A 16,403-nucleotide genomic window follows, 5' to 3' on the forward strand; every position below is an offset into this window, starting at 1 on the left:
CCGAGTCAAGCTGGCTGAACTGACAACAACCCCAACCACAGAGTCTGTGCGAGGGGCTTCTATCACACTGAAAGTGGAATGAATCTTATTACCTGGGAAGACAAAGAAAGCCATGAATACAAAGCTATGAATTTGTTAGGCAGAATTACCCCCTTAGAAAGCAAAGTGCAGATCCCCGAAAGACTGGCACAGGTAAATTTTGGTGTGTGGAGAAGAGGGAAGATGTCCTTATCCTAGAGATAGTCGTGAACAGCAGTACCCTTGACTGTGTATCAAGTACTCAGGCGAAAAGAAAGGGAGACCTCCAGTCATCCACCTGGAATACAGAATACAATCCCATTACCCCCTCCTGGCCCTGGTGATTACCCAGCCAGGGTGCTCAGGACCACGTGAGAGGAAAACATCCACAGAAGAGTATAGGCCTACCTGGATGTCATCCGACGTGTTAAGGAAATGACGCGGGAGAAGGTTTGGAAGCATGCCGACATTGTTGACTGACCAAAAGAGGCAAAATAAAAAGATGTCAGAAGAGCCCATGGCAAATGTCTATTGAAAGCCTTAAAAATTGTCATATTCAACCCAGGAATTCTTGGGAAGTTTTCCAAGGAAACGTGTACAAAAGATTTATATACAAGGTTGTTCGTTGCAACATCATTTGGTAACAGTGAGGAAACTGGAGAGAAAGAAATTGTGGTCCTATAATACAATGCACATAAAATGAATCATGGGGGTGGGATGCAATGGAGTCATTTAAAACTATGACTGCTCAGAGTTTTAAAAACCTGGGAGAACACTAGTGATGTATGACTTTTTTTAATGTTGCAAAACAGTACATACGTTTAATCCTGATTTTGAAAATATGTGTGTATGTATCTGGAAGGATATATACCAAGATGCTATCTCAGGCTGTCAGGATTTCAAGAAATTCATAGCTCTTTTACATGCTCATCTGTTCTTTCCAGTTTTCCTGCAACATGTTTTACACTTTTATCAGTAAAAATGTAATTATTCTAGAAATCAAAATCTTCTTTCTATGTACAATACAAGCACTGTACTGTGATATGGTTACAAAACAGATTGTCTATAAATTATCTCAGAAAAAAATTGTATCTCATTTCCCAAAAGAGAAAATCAGTCCTCAGATAACCACACTGACTCACTATTTCATGGATCAATTGCAGTGATGTTTGTTTGCTAAACTAATTCCTTTAGACCAAAGTTTCCGTCTTCCTGCCAAATGTCAATATCAGTTCAGTGAAAGAAAAATATTTTAATACTAGGAAATATGGTTGGGAAGATTGAAATATGTAGATTTGCTACATTCCAAAGTCATGTACAAATTTGTTAATCCAGTAATTCCTCTTGAAGAACTGAACTTTAATATTTGGTTTAATGCTACAGCTTATAGTCATGGGTTAAGTTTAAGCTACTATTGAATAATCAAGTATCACTAAGATAATTGTCTCACTGATTTATTACAACACGCTTTGCATTTTATAATTTACTTACCTAAAATTCCAATTTCTAAGTCTTTAAGTTTTTCTTTAATATACTCATAGATGTCATCTTTGGTAAAATCTGCTTGTATAATCTTCACACTACTTCCTATCGTCCACTCTGCATTAGAGACAACAGTTATTTTTTAATGAACAGGAGTCCAAATCCCCCTCTTGCCCATGTCCTCCCAATGCTCCTATACTACCTGAATAGACACTTAAGAGCACAAGCCCATCACCTTAATTAGAAACAAGAAATAGCCTCGGGGGCTTCCCTGGTGGCGCAGTGGTTGAGAGTACGCCTGCCGATGCAGGGGCCGCAGGTTCGTGCCCCGGTCCAGGAAGATCCCACGTGCCGCGGAGCGGCTGGGCCCGTGAGCCATGGCCGCTGAGCCTGCGCGTCCGGAGCCTGCGCTCCGCAACGGGAGAGGCCACAACAGTGAGAGGCCCGCGTACCGCCAAAAAAAAAAAAGAAATAGCCTCGGATAAATGCTGGGATGTGTTAAAAGATTTGTGAATGATGGGATACTAAGAGTTACTACAGTGACAAGTAAAGACATTATAACAGACTTAATGCAGTGATTCTCAAAGCAAGGTCCACAGACCACAGCATCAACATCACTGAGAACTTGTTAGAAACACAAAATCTCAGGCTCCACCCCAGACCTACTGAACCGGGAAACCCTGGGAGATGGCCTGGTGATCTGTTTTCACATGTGCTAGGGGTGACCGTGGTGCATGCTCAAGTTTCAGACCCCTGGACTAAAGGCTGTAAGAGCAAAGTGCAATGCCTCTGCTCAGTGAGTGTCAGGTCCTCGTCACATACACTCAGAAACCCTTTGTATTTGTCCAACGATTTAGCATTTATAAAACATTTACATGTACTATATATATATATATATATTTTTTTTTTTTTTTTTTTTTTTTTCCAGTACGTGGGCCTCTCACTGCTGTGGCCTCTCCTGTTGTGGAGCACAGGCTCCGGACGTGCAGGTTCAGCAGCCATGGCTCACGGGCCCAGCCGCTCCGCGGCATGTGGGATCTTCCTGGACCGGGGCATGAACCCATGTCCCCTGCATCGGCAGGCGGACTCTCAACCACTGCGCCACCAGGGAAGCCCTCACAATATATTTTTTAATCCTCTCAACAACCTTGTAAAGTAGGTATTTTCTCCATTTTTCAGAGGAGAAAATTAAGGCTCAGAGAAGCTTACTAGCTTGACCAAGGGCACCCAAACTCTGCTCCCTCCAAGTTCAACCCTCTTTCCACTGTTTTATGTGAACTTGCCTTGTGCAGGAGCTCTTTCTTAGATATAAAAGCAATGGGCAGATCTCACCAGCTGCTGCCTGCTTAGCTCTGCAATTAGACCCAATATTTCTGGGGCAAGTGATCTTAAGGCAAAGTTTGGGGGCAGTTCAAAGACACTACTTGTTTTTCAAAAGGACGATAAAAAGTACACTTTAGCACTGTAAGGGAAACACTGAAGAATGTCCTAGTCCTGGGTCAAAGTTATTTCTGATATCCAGACAGAAAACAAAAGCAGAATTCACTGGTTCAAGGGCACTGAGCCTCCTCGTTGCGACTGCTCAACCCCACACCTCCCACAGCCTTCTCTAAGCCCAGATTCTCTCCAGAGAAATAAGGCTCTCCCCCAGACAGCCTGCTATGGTCTTCACGAGTCTTCATAGTTGAAAACTCATTCCTTGGAGTTCAGGAATTTATCAATTACTAAATTAGTAATTATTATTAAAATGCAAATGCCCAGAAAGGGATAGGATGATCATTATTAACTAAGAACATGTCAGAGTGGATCATAATAATAAAGCTTTATAATATAAATGCTGTCTCTTGGGGTTGCATAGTGTACAACTTTCAAAACCATACGTGGCAGCCCTGGATCAAATCTTTTTTTTTTAATCTACAACTAGCAGTAAGCATTGTCCCTCACCCTACTGCAAGGAGCACAGCATAGACATAGGGAAGTGAAGTCCCAAACACAGATGCTGCTTTTCTTTGTGTGTGTGTATGTGTGTGTGTGTGTGTGTGTGTGTGTGTGGTACGCGGGCCTCTCACTGTTGTGGCCTCTCCCGTTGCGGAGCACAGGCTCCGGACGCACAGGCTCAGCAGCCATGGCTCACGGGCCCAGCCGCTCCGCGGCATGTGGGATCTTCCCAGACGGGGGGCACGAACCCGTGTCCCCTGCATCAGCAGGCAGACTCTCAACCACTGCGCCACCAGGGAAGCCCAGATCCTGCTTTTGAAGGGAGTAGCAGAAGCAATCAGACAGCTGAGGCCTCTGGATGAGGGAGTCTGATTCTAGATATGGAGACGCTAGACCAGAGAAGAGAGTAGACCTGTTTGTGGGATGAGTCTGCCCCTGCTTCATGCAGCCTGAAGAACCCCTGGTGAACTAAACTGAAGTGAACTAAAGCCACTTATATCCTGCACTTAACTTTGTAAACTGGGCTGCCCTAAGGAGGCTGGTACCCCAGCCTCCAGAGAGCAGACGTAGGGATGCTGACAGATGTCTCTACGGGCAGGACAGGAGCAGACTTGGCTGGTGGGCTCCACAAACATCTCCCTTATTTCTTGGGGTCACTCACCAATCTCCGCAGCAATGGCCTGTAGTTTTTCCGGTGTCCGGCTGATAAGCACGACATTGAGTCCCTGTCTTGCTAACTGAGGGTAGAGACGGGAAAACCAAAAAGGAGGTGATAAGCAGACAGGGAAGGTTTATTACATTAAAGGTGAGTTGGGGCATCACTCAGTTGGTCACAGGGTGATGTGCATGCTTCTCCTGAGTTTAAATATGCAGAATGTGACAAAGGTTTCTGGGTTATGAGTAAAACAGCCACACTGGGCCAGGCTAAATGTGACATAACAGTAGTTTATTTGCATGTGTTTATTATGTGCCGGGAATTATTATTCTAAGTGCTTTTTTGCACAGATCCACAATCTGAATGCCCTCCTATCTAAACCACCTATGATCAGATGTGTGGTGGAATTCAGAATTTGGAGGATTTTATACTATAATTTATGTAACAGGGTCTAGAGTAGCATCCCATAATAAAAAACAATATTTCTGCAGCGACCTTGTGAGCTGTCTCCTATTCACAAGAACGTTCTTCCTGTGGTTCTCTTCACTTGGGCACAGTCATGGACCTGAGCCCTTTCTTTCTGTTTTCTGGCTCCCAACAGGACAGAAAATGGAATAGGAAACTGGAGGGTAAACGGATGCTTCCCTGAGATCAGAAGGAACTCTCTTCAGATTGGACACTGTTTCGACTCATGGGAGCCGAGCGACAGTGTGCAGAAGTGGTGTGCTTGAACATAGCATAGGAGACAGGTAAACGCAGTGTGCTGAGTTGTCATGGACAAGCCCAGACTCCTCACACCTAAAAATGCTACAGGTGAGAAAAGATAGAGCTTTGCCTGAAGACAAATGGAAAACCCAATGTTCATTTAAACAGAGACACGTAAAACAGATAGCTAGTGGGAAGCAGCCGCATAGCACAGGGAGATCAGCTCGGTGCTTTGTGACCACCTGGAGGGGTGGGATAGGGAGGGTGGGAGGGAGGGAGACGCAAGAGGGAAGAGATATGGGAACATATGTATATGTATAACTGATTCACTTTGTTATAAAGCAGAAACTAACACACCATTGTAAAGCAATTATACTCCAATAAAGATGTTAAAAAAAAAAGACAAAAAAAATTTTAAAAAATAAAATAAAATAAACAGAGACAGACAACATTTGAGTTAGTGACAAAGGTCCCAGTTAACTGAAATCCTTCTCTATGGTTTTAATTAAACGAAACTGTTATATTTTTAAATTGTGGTAAAATACACAGGACATAAAATTTACCTATAGGGAATGTCTCACAATTATGGAATGTTTCACAATTTGTGTGTCATCCTCACACAGGGCCCATGCCAATCTTCACTGTATCACTTCAGTTTTAGTGTATATGTTGCCAAAACAAGCACTGTGCCAGATTTTAACAAGGAGTTCTATTATAGAAAACACATAAGAAGCTGAACTGAGGACTTTACTATATGGTCTCCAATAGCCAATATTCAAACCTGTGGTATCAGAATCATTCAGGAAGACGTCAAAAATAAACACCAATTCCCACCACAACCATCCAATTAAGAATCTCTGGAGCTTCAGTATTTACATCTTTTGCTATTTTGATTTATTAAATTATACTATTAAATGCACAAGCACATTCTCACTGTAAAAGCTGTCACTAAGCCACACCCACGGTTCCATTTCCCCACCACCGCTAGGCTCCCGCTGTCTTTAGTTTGGTATTGATCCTCCTTTCTAACTTTCTCTCTGCATCTACATGCATCTATAAGTACATACAGAAATAGAAGTTTGTTTTGTGGGATTTCTTTCTTTTCACACTTTATAAATGGCATTATAAGCTTGTCTTTTTAACTTAATGATGTGTCTTATCTCTAAGTATTGTATCTATTTCTACGTCAGTCCATGCTGAGCCACATTTTTATTGCTTCATAGTGCTCTATAGTTCACTCTTGGGTGAGCATTTAAGTTGTTTTGAAGTTTTCCTATTACCAATATTGCTACAGCGAAAACCCTTCAATACTGCTCTTTGTATATACAAGTGAATTAATTCCTAGAGTAGATAGCCAAGGAGAAGTGGAAATGCTGTTAAAAGGTACATGCTTTTTAAATTTTCACAGTATTGGCAAAATATCCTCCCTTAAAACTGTACCATCAAAAATACAGTTTCTACTTCTCCACACTCTGGCCCATATATTATATTAGCAAATTTTTCAACCTAAAAGTCAAGAAATTACATTTCTCTACTGTTTTGCTTTGCACTTTTCCAACTATCAGTGGGACTGATTTTTTTGTATGTTTATATGTGAATTACCAGCATATACCCTTTTTTATTAAATTTTTGTTGAAGTATAGTTGATTTACAACATTGTGCTAATTTCTGCTGTACAGCAAAGTGATTCAGTTATACATATATAAATTCTTTTTTATATTCTTTTCCATTATGGTTTATCATAGAATATTTTGTTCATTTGTTTTTTGTTTTTCTCTTCTTGTGACTGGTTTATTTCACTAAGCATAATGTCCTCAAGTTTCATCCACATTGTAACATGTGTCAGAATTTCCTTCCTTTTCAAGGCTGAATAATACTGCATTGTATGCATACACCACATTTTGTTTATTCATTCATCATCAATGAACTTTTAAGTGCATCTTCTTTTTAAAATTTTCCCAGTATGTTTATTTTTTTAAATTTTTATTGGAGTATAGTTGATTTACAATGTTGTGTTAGTTTCTGCTGTACAGCAAGTGAATCAGTTATACATATACATATATCCACTATTTTTTTTAGATTCTTTTTCCATATAGGTCATTACAGAGTATTGAGTAGAGTTCCCTGTGCTATACAGTAGGTCGTTATTAGTTACCTATCTTATATATAGTAATGTGTGTATGTCAATCCCAATCTCCCAATTTATCCCTCCCTACCCTCCTTTCTCCCCTGGTAGCCATAAGTCTGTTTTCTAAATCTGTGACTCTATTTCTGTTTTGTAAATAAGTCCATTCATACCATTTTTTTTAGATTCCACATATAAGTGATATCATATGATATTTGTCTTTCTCTGTCAGACTTACTTCACTCAGTATGACAATCTCTAGGTCCATCAGTGTTGCTGCAAATGGCACTATTTCGTTCTTTTTTATGGTTGAGTAATATTCCATTGTATATATGCCCATTGACAGAGGAATGGATAAAGAAGACATGGTACATATCATAGAATATTGAATATAGTTCTCTGTACTATACAGCAGAACCTTGTTTATCCATTCTGTATATAAAAGCATACATCTGCTAATCCCAACCTCCCAATCCATCCCTCTCCTAACTCCCTCCCCCTTGGCAACCACGGCTCTGTTCTCTATGCCCCTGATTGTTTCTGTTTCATAGATAGGTTCATTGTGTCATATTTTAGATTCCACATACAAGTGATATCGTATGATATTTGTCATTTTCTGACTTACTTCACTTAGTATGTTGCAACTCTAGACATACAAGTGATATGCTATGATATTTGTCATTTTCTGACTTACTTCACTTAGTATGTTGCAACTCTAGACACATCCATGTTGCTGCAAATGGCATTATTTTGTTCTTTTTTTATGGCTGTGTAGTATTCTGTTGTATATATGTACCACACCTTCTTTATCCATTCATATGTTGATGGACATTCAGGTTGTTTCCATGTCTTGGCTATTGTGAATAGTGTTGCTATGAACATAGAGGTACATGTATCTTTCTGAATTATAGTTTTGTCTGGATATAACCAGAATATACCCGTTGCCCATTCTACTGTTGGGTTGTCATTTTTTTATAAGTTTGTAGGAGCTTTATTTTTACATATACTTGGTATTAATTATTTGCCTACTATATATGCAGTAATTATTTTCTCCTTTGTTTATGGTGTTCTTTCCATACATTACATAATATTAATTTTAATGTTACCAAGTTTGTGAATATTTTCCTTATTTTTTTTTTAGAATTTCCTTTATGATTTTCCCTAACTTCAAGGATATAAATACATTTTCCTGTAACACTTGTAGTTTTTTTATTTTTGTTGTTGTTGTTTATTTTTGAGAATAGTGTGAGGTTGAAATCATCTAGCATTATTTTTTTCAAAATGGGTGGCTCATTGTTTTGGCAACAATTTTCTATTTGTCCCTCTTTTCCTGATGTGCAATGTTTATGCCAAATTCTCATATGTACGTGGATCTGTCTCTAATCTATCTGTTCTGTTCCACTGGCCTATATGTTAACTTCTGTGCCAGTGCCACTTCTGATAATCTTATAATAGGCTTTGATATCTGGTGTCTCATACAGGAAGTCCCTATGATTTATTATTTTCTTTCAAAATGTTCTTGTGTTATCTTCTTAGTTTAATTTTCCAAGTAAATGATAAGATTATATTTTTTAACATTTTATATTGAAATTAGAGATATTTAAGGGAAAAGTTGCATCTTTGCATTAATCAGTTATCCGTACTATGCCATGTATTCAGATCTTATGCATTCTTCTAAAACTTTTAGAAGTTTCTTCATGTAAATCTTGGACATTTCTTGTTAGTTTGCATTAGTTGGGATAACTTAAGCTGTTGTAACAAATAACTCCAAAATTTCAGTGGCTTCACGTAATGAAGTTTGGTTTTTGTCTTGTATAACAGACTCTATTCTACACAGCCCTTCAGGACCCACAGCTGAGAAAGGCATTTCCACCTTCAACACCAGGTTTCTAAGATTGCCCTAGCTGTTGATATCCAGCCAGTGCAAGGATCAGAAGAGGGTAGAGAAGATATATCCCCTCCCTCAACCACCTTGACCAAGAAATGACACACATCGTTTCTGCCTGATTTCATTGGAAAAATGTCACATAGCCCCAGCTATATGTAAGGGAATCTGGGAAGTTCCCTGGCTGGATAGCCACTTACTAGCTACAACTTTATACAATGGGAGAATAGGGATTTGGGGGGAAACTTAGCTGTTCCTGCCACCAATATCCTATGTTTATCTGTTGCCATTGTGAATTAAATTACTATGGATAACTAAATGGGGTCAGTTTATATAATGGAATACTATACAATACTGAAAATGAATGAACCAGGTTCTACACACATCAGCATGGATGAATTTCAAAAGCACAATATTGATCAGTAAGAAGCAGATTACAGAAGACATGAATCAATTTATATTAAGTTCAAAACAAGTGATGCAACCAAATGTTGTTGAGGGATACATGCATGTGTAACAACTTTTTTAAAGTAAGGAAATTATTAACACAACGTTCTTAATAGTGCTTACCTCTGTGGGAGTGAGGAGGGGAAACACAAAGGCATGACATGTGCCTATATGACAAACTTCAAGGAAACTGGTGATGCCCTATTTCTTAAGTTTGGTGATAAGAGACCCTGTACTCATTTTAATTTTTTTCGTAACCACACTTAGATATTATGTACACTCTTGTTTGATACATCTCTCTCTCTCTCTCTCTCTCTCTCTCACACACACACACACACACACATGCGCATGCACGCACACAACCATGACATACTACAATGAACTGAGGATACTCAAAGCCTGGTTCAGAAAGTATAGGGTTGAAGTGAAGACACACAGGAACAAAGCAGTGAATCCAAGGAAACATAAAAATAATTAAAAGCTGATGCTTTCATTTAAGGGAAGATGAAAGAGAATAAGCTTAGAGTGCAGCTGGAGTAATTTAGACTAGGGTAATTTAGACATTAGGAAGAAGAATTTCCTTGCTGAAGTGGCGTAAGACACCATCATATATTGACAGTAAATGTGTGATAATATTCAAGAATAGAGCAAAGCAGTTGGTTTTTCTTGGGTTGGGCTAAGGCAAGGGATTTTAATGCAAGGGGCCACACTGTGCCATTACCTGTAACTGACAGGAGCGCTGCCTTGAGAAGCATTCTAACTGCCTTGCCTGTCACACTGGAGCTTGTAGCATCCATACCATCCCAGACGTTGGGGGTGGCACTAGAATTGCCCAGATATGGAGCAATTAAACCAGACAATCTTTAGTCATATATTTTGCTTCTAGCATTCTGTGGGCATTAATAGCCAAGAATGCATGTTTATATATATTAAAGTGACAAAGAGTAAGTTTTATAATGTTTAAATATATACGTATATAAGTATTAAAATTTATAGTAATATAAGATGGGTTAAAATTGGTTCAATCATATAGAGGACCATCTGGCGATGGTATCCAGTATTTAAATGCACATACCCATTGAGCCAGCCATCTTACTGATAGGGATGTATACTTGGATATGTGTAAGTTTATCTTCAAGGGTGTGTCTTGAAACATTATTTGTAACTACAAAAACCAAAAGTAACCCTAGTGCCCATCCCTAAGAGGCCGATAAAAGAGACATAGTACATCCCTGGGATAGGATAACCCTGAAACCATTAAAAAGAATGAAGGCCATCTGTATGCCTTTGCTGTGGCAAGATCTCCATATTACACTATTTAATGGACAAAGCAAAGTTTAGAAGAGGGTTTATGGTTGTGTGAAGCAGGATTCCATCTGTGTTCATGTGGGCAAAAACTAAACATACAGGTGTGAATTCTGCTAGGAGACTATAAATTACTTTCCTTCTTCCTGGGCATGTGACTAGATGACACTCCTGGCCTTTCTTGCCCTATGTCTGGCCATAGGACTGAGTGCTGGCAGTGGGCTGCAGGACACAGACATGCTTATGACCCAGCTCCAACCTTGAAGAGTAGCGCAAAGGCTTATAAGATAGACAAGAAGCAAGACAGAAGGAACTGGACAGAGCCACCCACTAATCAGGAAAGTCTCTGGATTGTTACGCTGAAGTTACTCTGTACTATCAACATCCATGTCAACAGGTAAGTATGAATATAGCCATGGTTTTCCTTTACCTTTTCTGAAAAGAATCTCAAGACATTGTGAACACTGGTGACCTTTACAGAGAAGGGCCAGGTAAGGGCAGGGGTGAGGGAGGAGAGGCCTTTATTTCCCTTTGTATGCTTTTCTGTGCTGCTTGAGTTTTCTCATTTTATGCCTGTATTATTTTATCTTTAACAGAAATTATCTGGGCAAAGAGATGATGGCCTTTTTGCTGTTTTCTTCCTTACACTTCTTTGAATTAAAAATGTATACATAAACATCATTAGCCATCAGGGAAGTGCAAATTAAAACCCCAATGAGATATTACTACACAGCTCTCAGAATGGCTAACATAAAACATAGCAACACCAAATGCTGGTGAAGATGTGGAGAAAATGGACCACACATACAGTGCTGGTGAGAATGGTACAAACAATCTGGGGGACAGTTTAGCAGTTTCTTAAAAAACTAAACATGCAACTATCATACCAGCCAGCAATTGCACTCCTGAGCATTTATTCCAGAAAAAATAGTCTTACGTTCACACAAAACTTATATACAAATGTTTATAGAAGCTTTATAAGTATTGCCCAAAACTGGAAACAATATCCTGTAATAAACCATAATGGAAAAGAATATAAAAATGATGTATATATATGTATAACTGAATCATTTTGCTAAACAGCAGAAAGTAACACAACACTGTAAATCAACTATACGTCAAGAAAGAAATAATGAAAGAAAGAAGGAGGGAAGGAAGGAAGGAAGGAAGGAAGAGAGGAAGGGAGGGAGGGAGGGAGGGAGGGAGGGAGGAAAGAAGGAAGGAGGGGGTGGGGGTGTTTATAAATCGGCCACACAAGGGATCCTTGTGGTGGTGGAAATGTTCTGTATCTTGACGGTATCTATGTTGATATCCTGAGTGTGATGTTGTAGAATAGCTTTGCAAGATTGGGTAAAGGGTACATGGGATCTCTCTGTATTCTTTCTTACAACTGCATATGAATCTATAATTATCTCAAAATTAAAAGTTTAATTTTAAAAAAGAAGCTAAAGGAAGCTAAATAAATACAGGAAAATTAGGTAACAGTGCTTTTTAAAAGAGAATTGGGGATGTGAAGTGAGTAGATGCTGTATGGGGCTGTATTGTGCTTAGCTGGGGCTGAGATGAGCTGGGAGGCCAGAGGGGCTGGCGCTGCTTGGGGTCAGCTGGGCTGCTTTTTGTACAGACCAGAGCAGCTGCACATGCTCCTAAGGACTGGGCAGAGCTGACTAGAAACCTGAATGGCTGGAACCCTGGGAAGCATTAAATATTATGTCTTTCTCTGACCTAAGCCTGTTTGGTTGTTCATAATCACTGGGTTTTCTTGTTGCCTCCAGTAATTAGAGATAGATTTTGGCTACAGATCTCCTCCCCAACAACCAGCCAGCAGATGGTGTGTTATAAGATTTAAACAAGCCTCAGACCAAATCCTACCAACAGAAACATTCGTTAGTAAGCTGGCATCTAAATAGTCATGAACCTATTCTTATAGCTCAGTGGAGTCCCAGCTTTCTGTCCCTTAGGCACTCTGTGAAGGCTCATCCCAGGCAGATATGATAATGTTCTGGGGGCAGAGTGCAGTCAAACTTCTAGCAGGGTAGGGTGAGAGAATCCCCCACTGTCAGCAGGACATGGGGCCAAATCAGTTAAAGGCCAAGAACACCACTCTGCGACGCTCACAGATTTTACATCCTTGCTCACAGGAGGGCAGAAGTACCTGTGCAATATCTCTAGCTAATCCACATATCTTGGAAGGCACTTCCTCAGGAAAATTATTTATAACATCTCTTAGGCTAAGGGGCAAACCCTCTAATGAAAGTCAGGTTAGCTAAAGCACAGATATTGATGAACTCTAATTTAGCATCTTTAAAAATTAACTAAAACCTGGATTTAGCCAAGGTCCTGGCAAAAACAGCACACTCAAATTGGGTAACTAGAAGAGAGTTTAATAAAAGGATGATTTACAAAGTGTGACTAACGTGTAGAGAACCCACGAGATTCTGGAGCTAATAAGGGCAGAGCTGTTGTCACCTGTGAACCTGAAAGGGTTGGGGGATGAACAGTTACCAGAACCAGAGGGTGGAGAGGGCTGCCTGACAGAGCTGCGGCCTTCAGCAGAGGGATACAGCCAGCCCATAGGGAGAGAGCAGAAAGGAACCCAACCTCACACTCCTCTCTCTCTCTTACCTGTTGCCAGTATCCCCCAACCCCCACCAAACCCCACTGAAACCAGAAGCCATCTGAGGTCCTTGGTGCAGAGCAGCCTCCTAGGGCACACAGCAGGGCGAAGAAGGGCGGAGGGTGAATCCCGAGGGGCAAGTAGAAGAAACTCAACACACATCACCTCTAGGTGTGGTGGTGTATTCCATTCCTAGGTAATCTACCCAAGAGAAATGGAGGGACTTCCCTGGTGGCACAGTGGTTAAGAATCTGCCTGTCAATGCAGGGGACATGGGTTCGAGCCCTGGTCTGGGAAGATCCCACATGCCGTGGAGCAACTAAGCCCGTGCACCACAACTACTGAGCCCGTGTGCCACAACTACTGAAGCCCGTGCGCCTAGAGCCCGTGGTCCCCAACAAGAGAAGCCACGGCAATGAGAAGCCTGTGCACCACAACAAAGAGTAGCCCCTGCTCGCTGCAACTAGAGAAAGCCTGCGCACAGCAACGAAGACCCGATGCAGCCAAAAAAAAGGAGAAATGGAAACATATGTCCATGAAAACAAGCACATAAGAATGTTCACAGCAGCATATTATATAGCCAAAAAATGGGAACAACCCAAACATTCATCAGCTAGTAAATGAATAAACAAATTGTGGTATATCCATACGATGGAATATTATTCTGCAATAAAAATGAAAGAACCACTGACACATGCTACAACATGGATGAACCTCAAAAATCCTGTGCTAAATGAAGGAAATCAGGCACAAAAGACTACATATTGTGTGGTGGCATTCATATGAAGTGTTCAGAAAAGATTAGTGGCAGCCTAGGACTAGGGATGGGAATGGGGGATTAACTGTGACCAGTTGTGAGTGATCTCATTAGGATCTTATTAGGATGATGGAAATGTGCTAAAACTGGATGGTGACGATGGTGACAACCTTGGTTAATTTACTAAAAATCATTGTACCATACACTTAAAACAGGTGAATTTTATGGTACATGAATTATATCTCAAGAAGCTATTTAAAATAAAAAACTGATTCCCGTGCATATCATATGATGCATGCTGAAGTATTTTAAAGTAAATTATATTCAGTCTAACAGCTGATCTTCAGCCATAAAGTGTTATAACAAGTCCCACCCCGGGCCTGGATCCTATCTAGTGAGGTTTCACTTTGTAAAAAGACAATCAATCAATATCTAGACATATATAGAATGTAATTAGGGGTGATACTCTGCATCTGTTGTTCCTTTAAATTGTTGATTTCCTAGTATATTTTTAAATGACATAAAAAGAAGTTTACTCAGACATTTTGGCTGGAACACAGTTATGGAAAAGAAATAAGCCACAGAAAATGTCTCAAAGACTTTTGTGTCAGTTTTGACTGACCCTAGGTAAAGAAAGCTTAATTCAGACCAGACTGAGCAAAGGAGAAGGTGGGAAGCAGGTTCTCTAAGAGAAACTCATCTTCAGCTGGGCCCGTAACACACTTTCCCCTGAAAAACAACCACCACGGAAAAACTAAACCAAGAAGAGTGAACCCCAAGGTGAACTATGGACTCTGGGTGATAATGACGTGCCAGTGTATGTTCACTGTAGCAAACTTCCCACTCTGGGGTGTGTGTGCGGACAGGGGTATATGGGAACTCGCTGTACCTTCTGCAAGATTTTGTGGTCAATCTAAAACTGCTCTAAAAAATAAAGTCTATCTTAAAACTTTAAAAATAAATAGAAAATTAAAAGATAAAAAATAAGAACTGTCCCATTTTAAGGCCAGTGATACCATGAAGTCTTCTCTTTCTCTCCTGGAAAATTCCCCACCCCCACCTCCAGCCCTCATTTTCAGTCTGGGAATCTATCAAAGGATGGCTAAAGAATTAAGCACCTACGTCTCACAATTCACTTCATCAGCCTCCAGATGGGGAGATTGTCCATTAAATGGAAAACAATTTGCATTTTCAACACAAAGGATGCTCTCTGCCTTGTGTGCTTCCAGCCTCTCCTGAATTGTGCCATTTATCTCAAGAGCCATAGACTTTTTTTTTTTTTTGCGGTACGCAGGCCTCTCACTGCCGTGGCCTCTCCCGTACGGAGCACAGGCTCCGGACGCGCAGGCTCAGCGGCCATGGCTCACGGGCCCAGCCGCTCCGCGGCATGTGGGATCTTCCCGGACTGGGGCATGAACCTGTGTCCCCTGCATCGGCAGGTGGACTCTCAACCACTGCGGCACCAGGGAAGCCCAAGAGCCATAGACTTTTTAAAGGTTCCATGTGAAGTGGTCTGAGCCGGGAGGGGGGCACGGAGAACACTTGTTGTCTGGGCCAGCATGTTCCCTTTGTCCTTTTGAGCAGGGCTCAATCTTCTTTCTAGAATGTCCAGGCTGACAGGCTCCATACGTGGGTTTTGCCACCACCCCCCTTCAGGGAATTAAGCCCCAGAAGCACGCCCTGTCCCAGAATTCCCTGCCAGGCACTGTGCTAAAAGAAGAATGGCTGCTGCTGTGATGAATAGACCATTTTCCTTCTGCTGTGTGTTAGGACCTAGGTCAAGGAAGGTGCTTGTCGCTGCTAATCTATAACAGGTGGTGGGAATGCCAGGGAAGACAGGGCTTCTTCTGTGTGGCGGTAAATAAAATAAAGGGCTTGAATTCAGGTGCCAAAGGAATGGAAATGGTGTGAAATACAGAGTGAAGCAGAGGCTTCAGAGGCATGAAGACCAGGCCCATTCTTGTCCTTCCTCCTCCAGCCCATCCCTCTCCACAATTTTTTTCACGCTGCTTCCAATAATGCTTGAAATTCCTTTAAAAGGAGGCAAAGTCACTATTGCCACTCTAAATACAAATACAGATTAGGTTAAAATGTAATATAGAATAGGCTACTGGAAAGTTGGAGTCAAAGTCCCTATTTCTACCATGAAATGCAACTAAAACATGCAACCTGGACATAATGCATAAAATAAATATAAGAAGACTCCAAAAGATAGTGAGAAGATCAGCTATGGGCCTTGAGACCTGAGGAAACTGGTGGTGAGTCTCCTGGCTTTTCTTTTTGCCTCATATATCCCAGACTTATTGCTGGAGAAGCTGGATATTCAGAAACACCAACAGTGCAGACATAAAAAGTCCCAATAAAAGCCTGCTCTCTCTAACCAAAGAACCAAAAACTGGCAGCCTAGCAAGGCAGAAAACTTTAGACAATAACTGACGTACTCCAGACAAACAACTCAAAAAAAAAAAT

The 16,403-nt window shown here is 40.8% G+C and overlaps 1 protein-coding gene and 1 non-coding gene across 2 annotated transcripts in view; both read right to left on the reverse strand.

Moving 5' to 3' along the window:
- Positions 1-16,403, reverse strand: part of HSD17B3 (hydroxysteroid 17-beta dehydrogenase 3) — a 37,632-nt gene that overhangs the window by 13,227 nt on the left and 8,002 nt on the right. The window contains exons 3-5 of the mRNA XM_060013517.1: positions 4,100-4,175; positions 1,510-1,617; positions 427-494 (exon numbers count right to left, since the gene is read on the reverse strand). Of these exons, the coding sequence (XP_059869500.1) occupies positions 427-494; positions 1,510-1,617; positions 4,100-4,175 (252 nt within the window). The remainder of the gene's footprint in view (positions 1-426; positions 495-1,509; positions 1,618-4,099; positions 4,176-16,403) is intronic.
- On the reverse strand, positions 5,378-5,479 carry LOC132427742 (U6 spliceosomal RNA). Its single transcript, XR_009519957.1, has one exon. It is a non-coding gene; the product is annotated as a U6 spliceosomal RNA (small nuclear RNA).

This window comes from Delphinus delphis, chromosome 6 (genome assembly GCF_949987515.2).
Source record: "Delphinus delphis chromosome 6, mDelDel1.2, whole genome shotgun sequence".
NCBI lineage: Eukaryota > Metazoa > Chordata > Mammalia > Artiodactyla > Delphinidae > Delphinus > Delphinus delphis.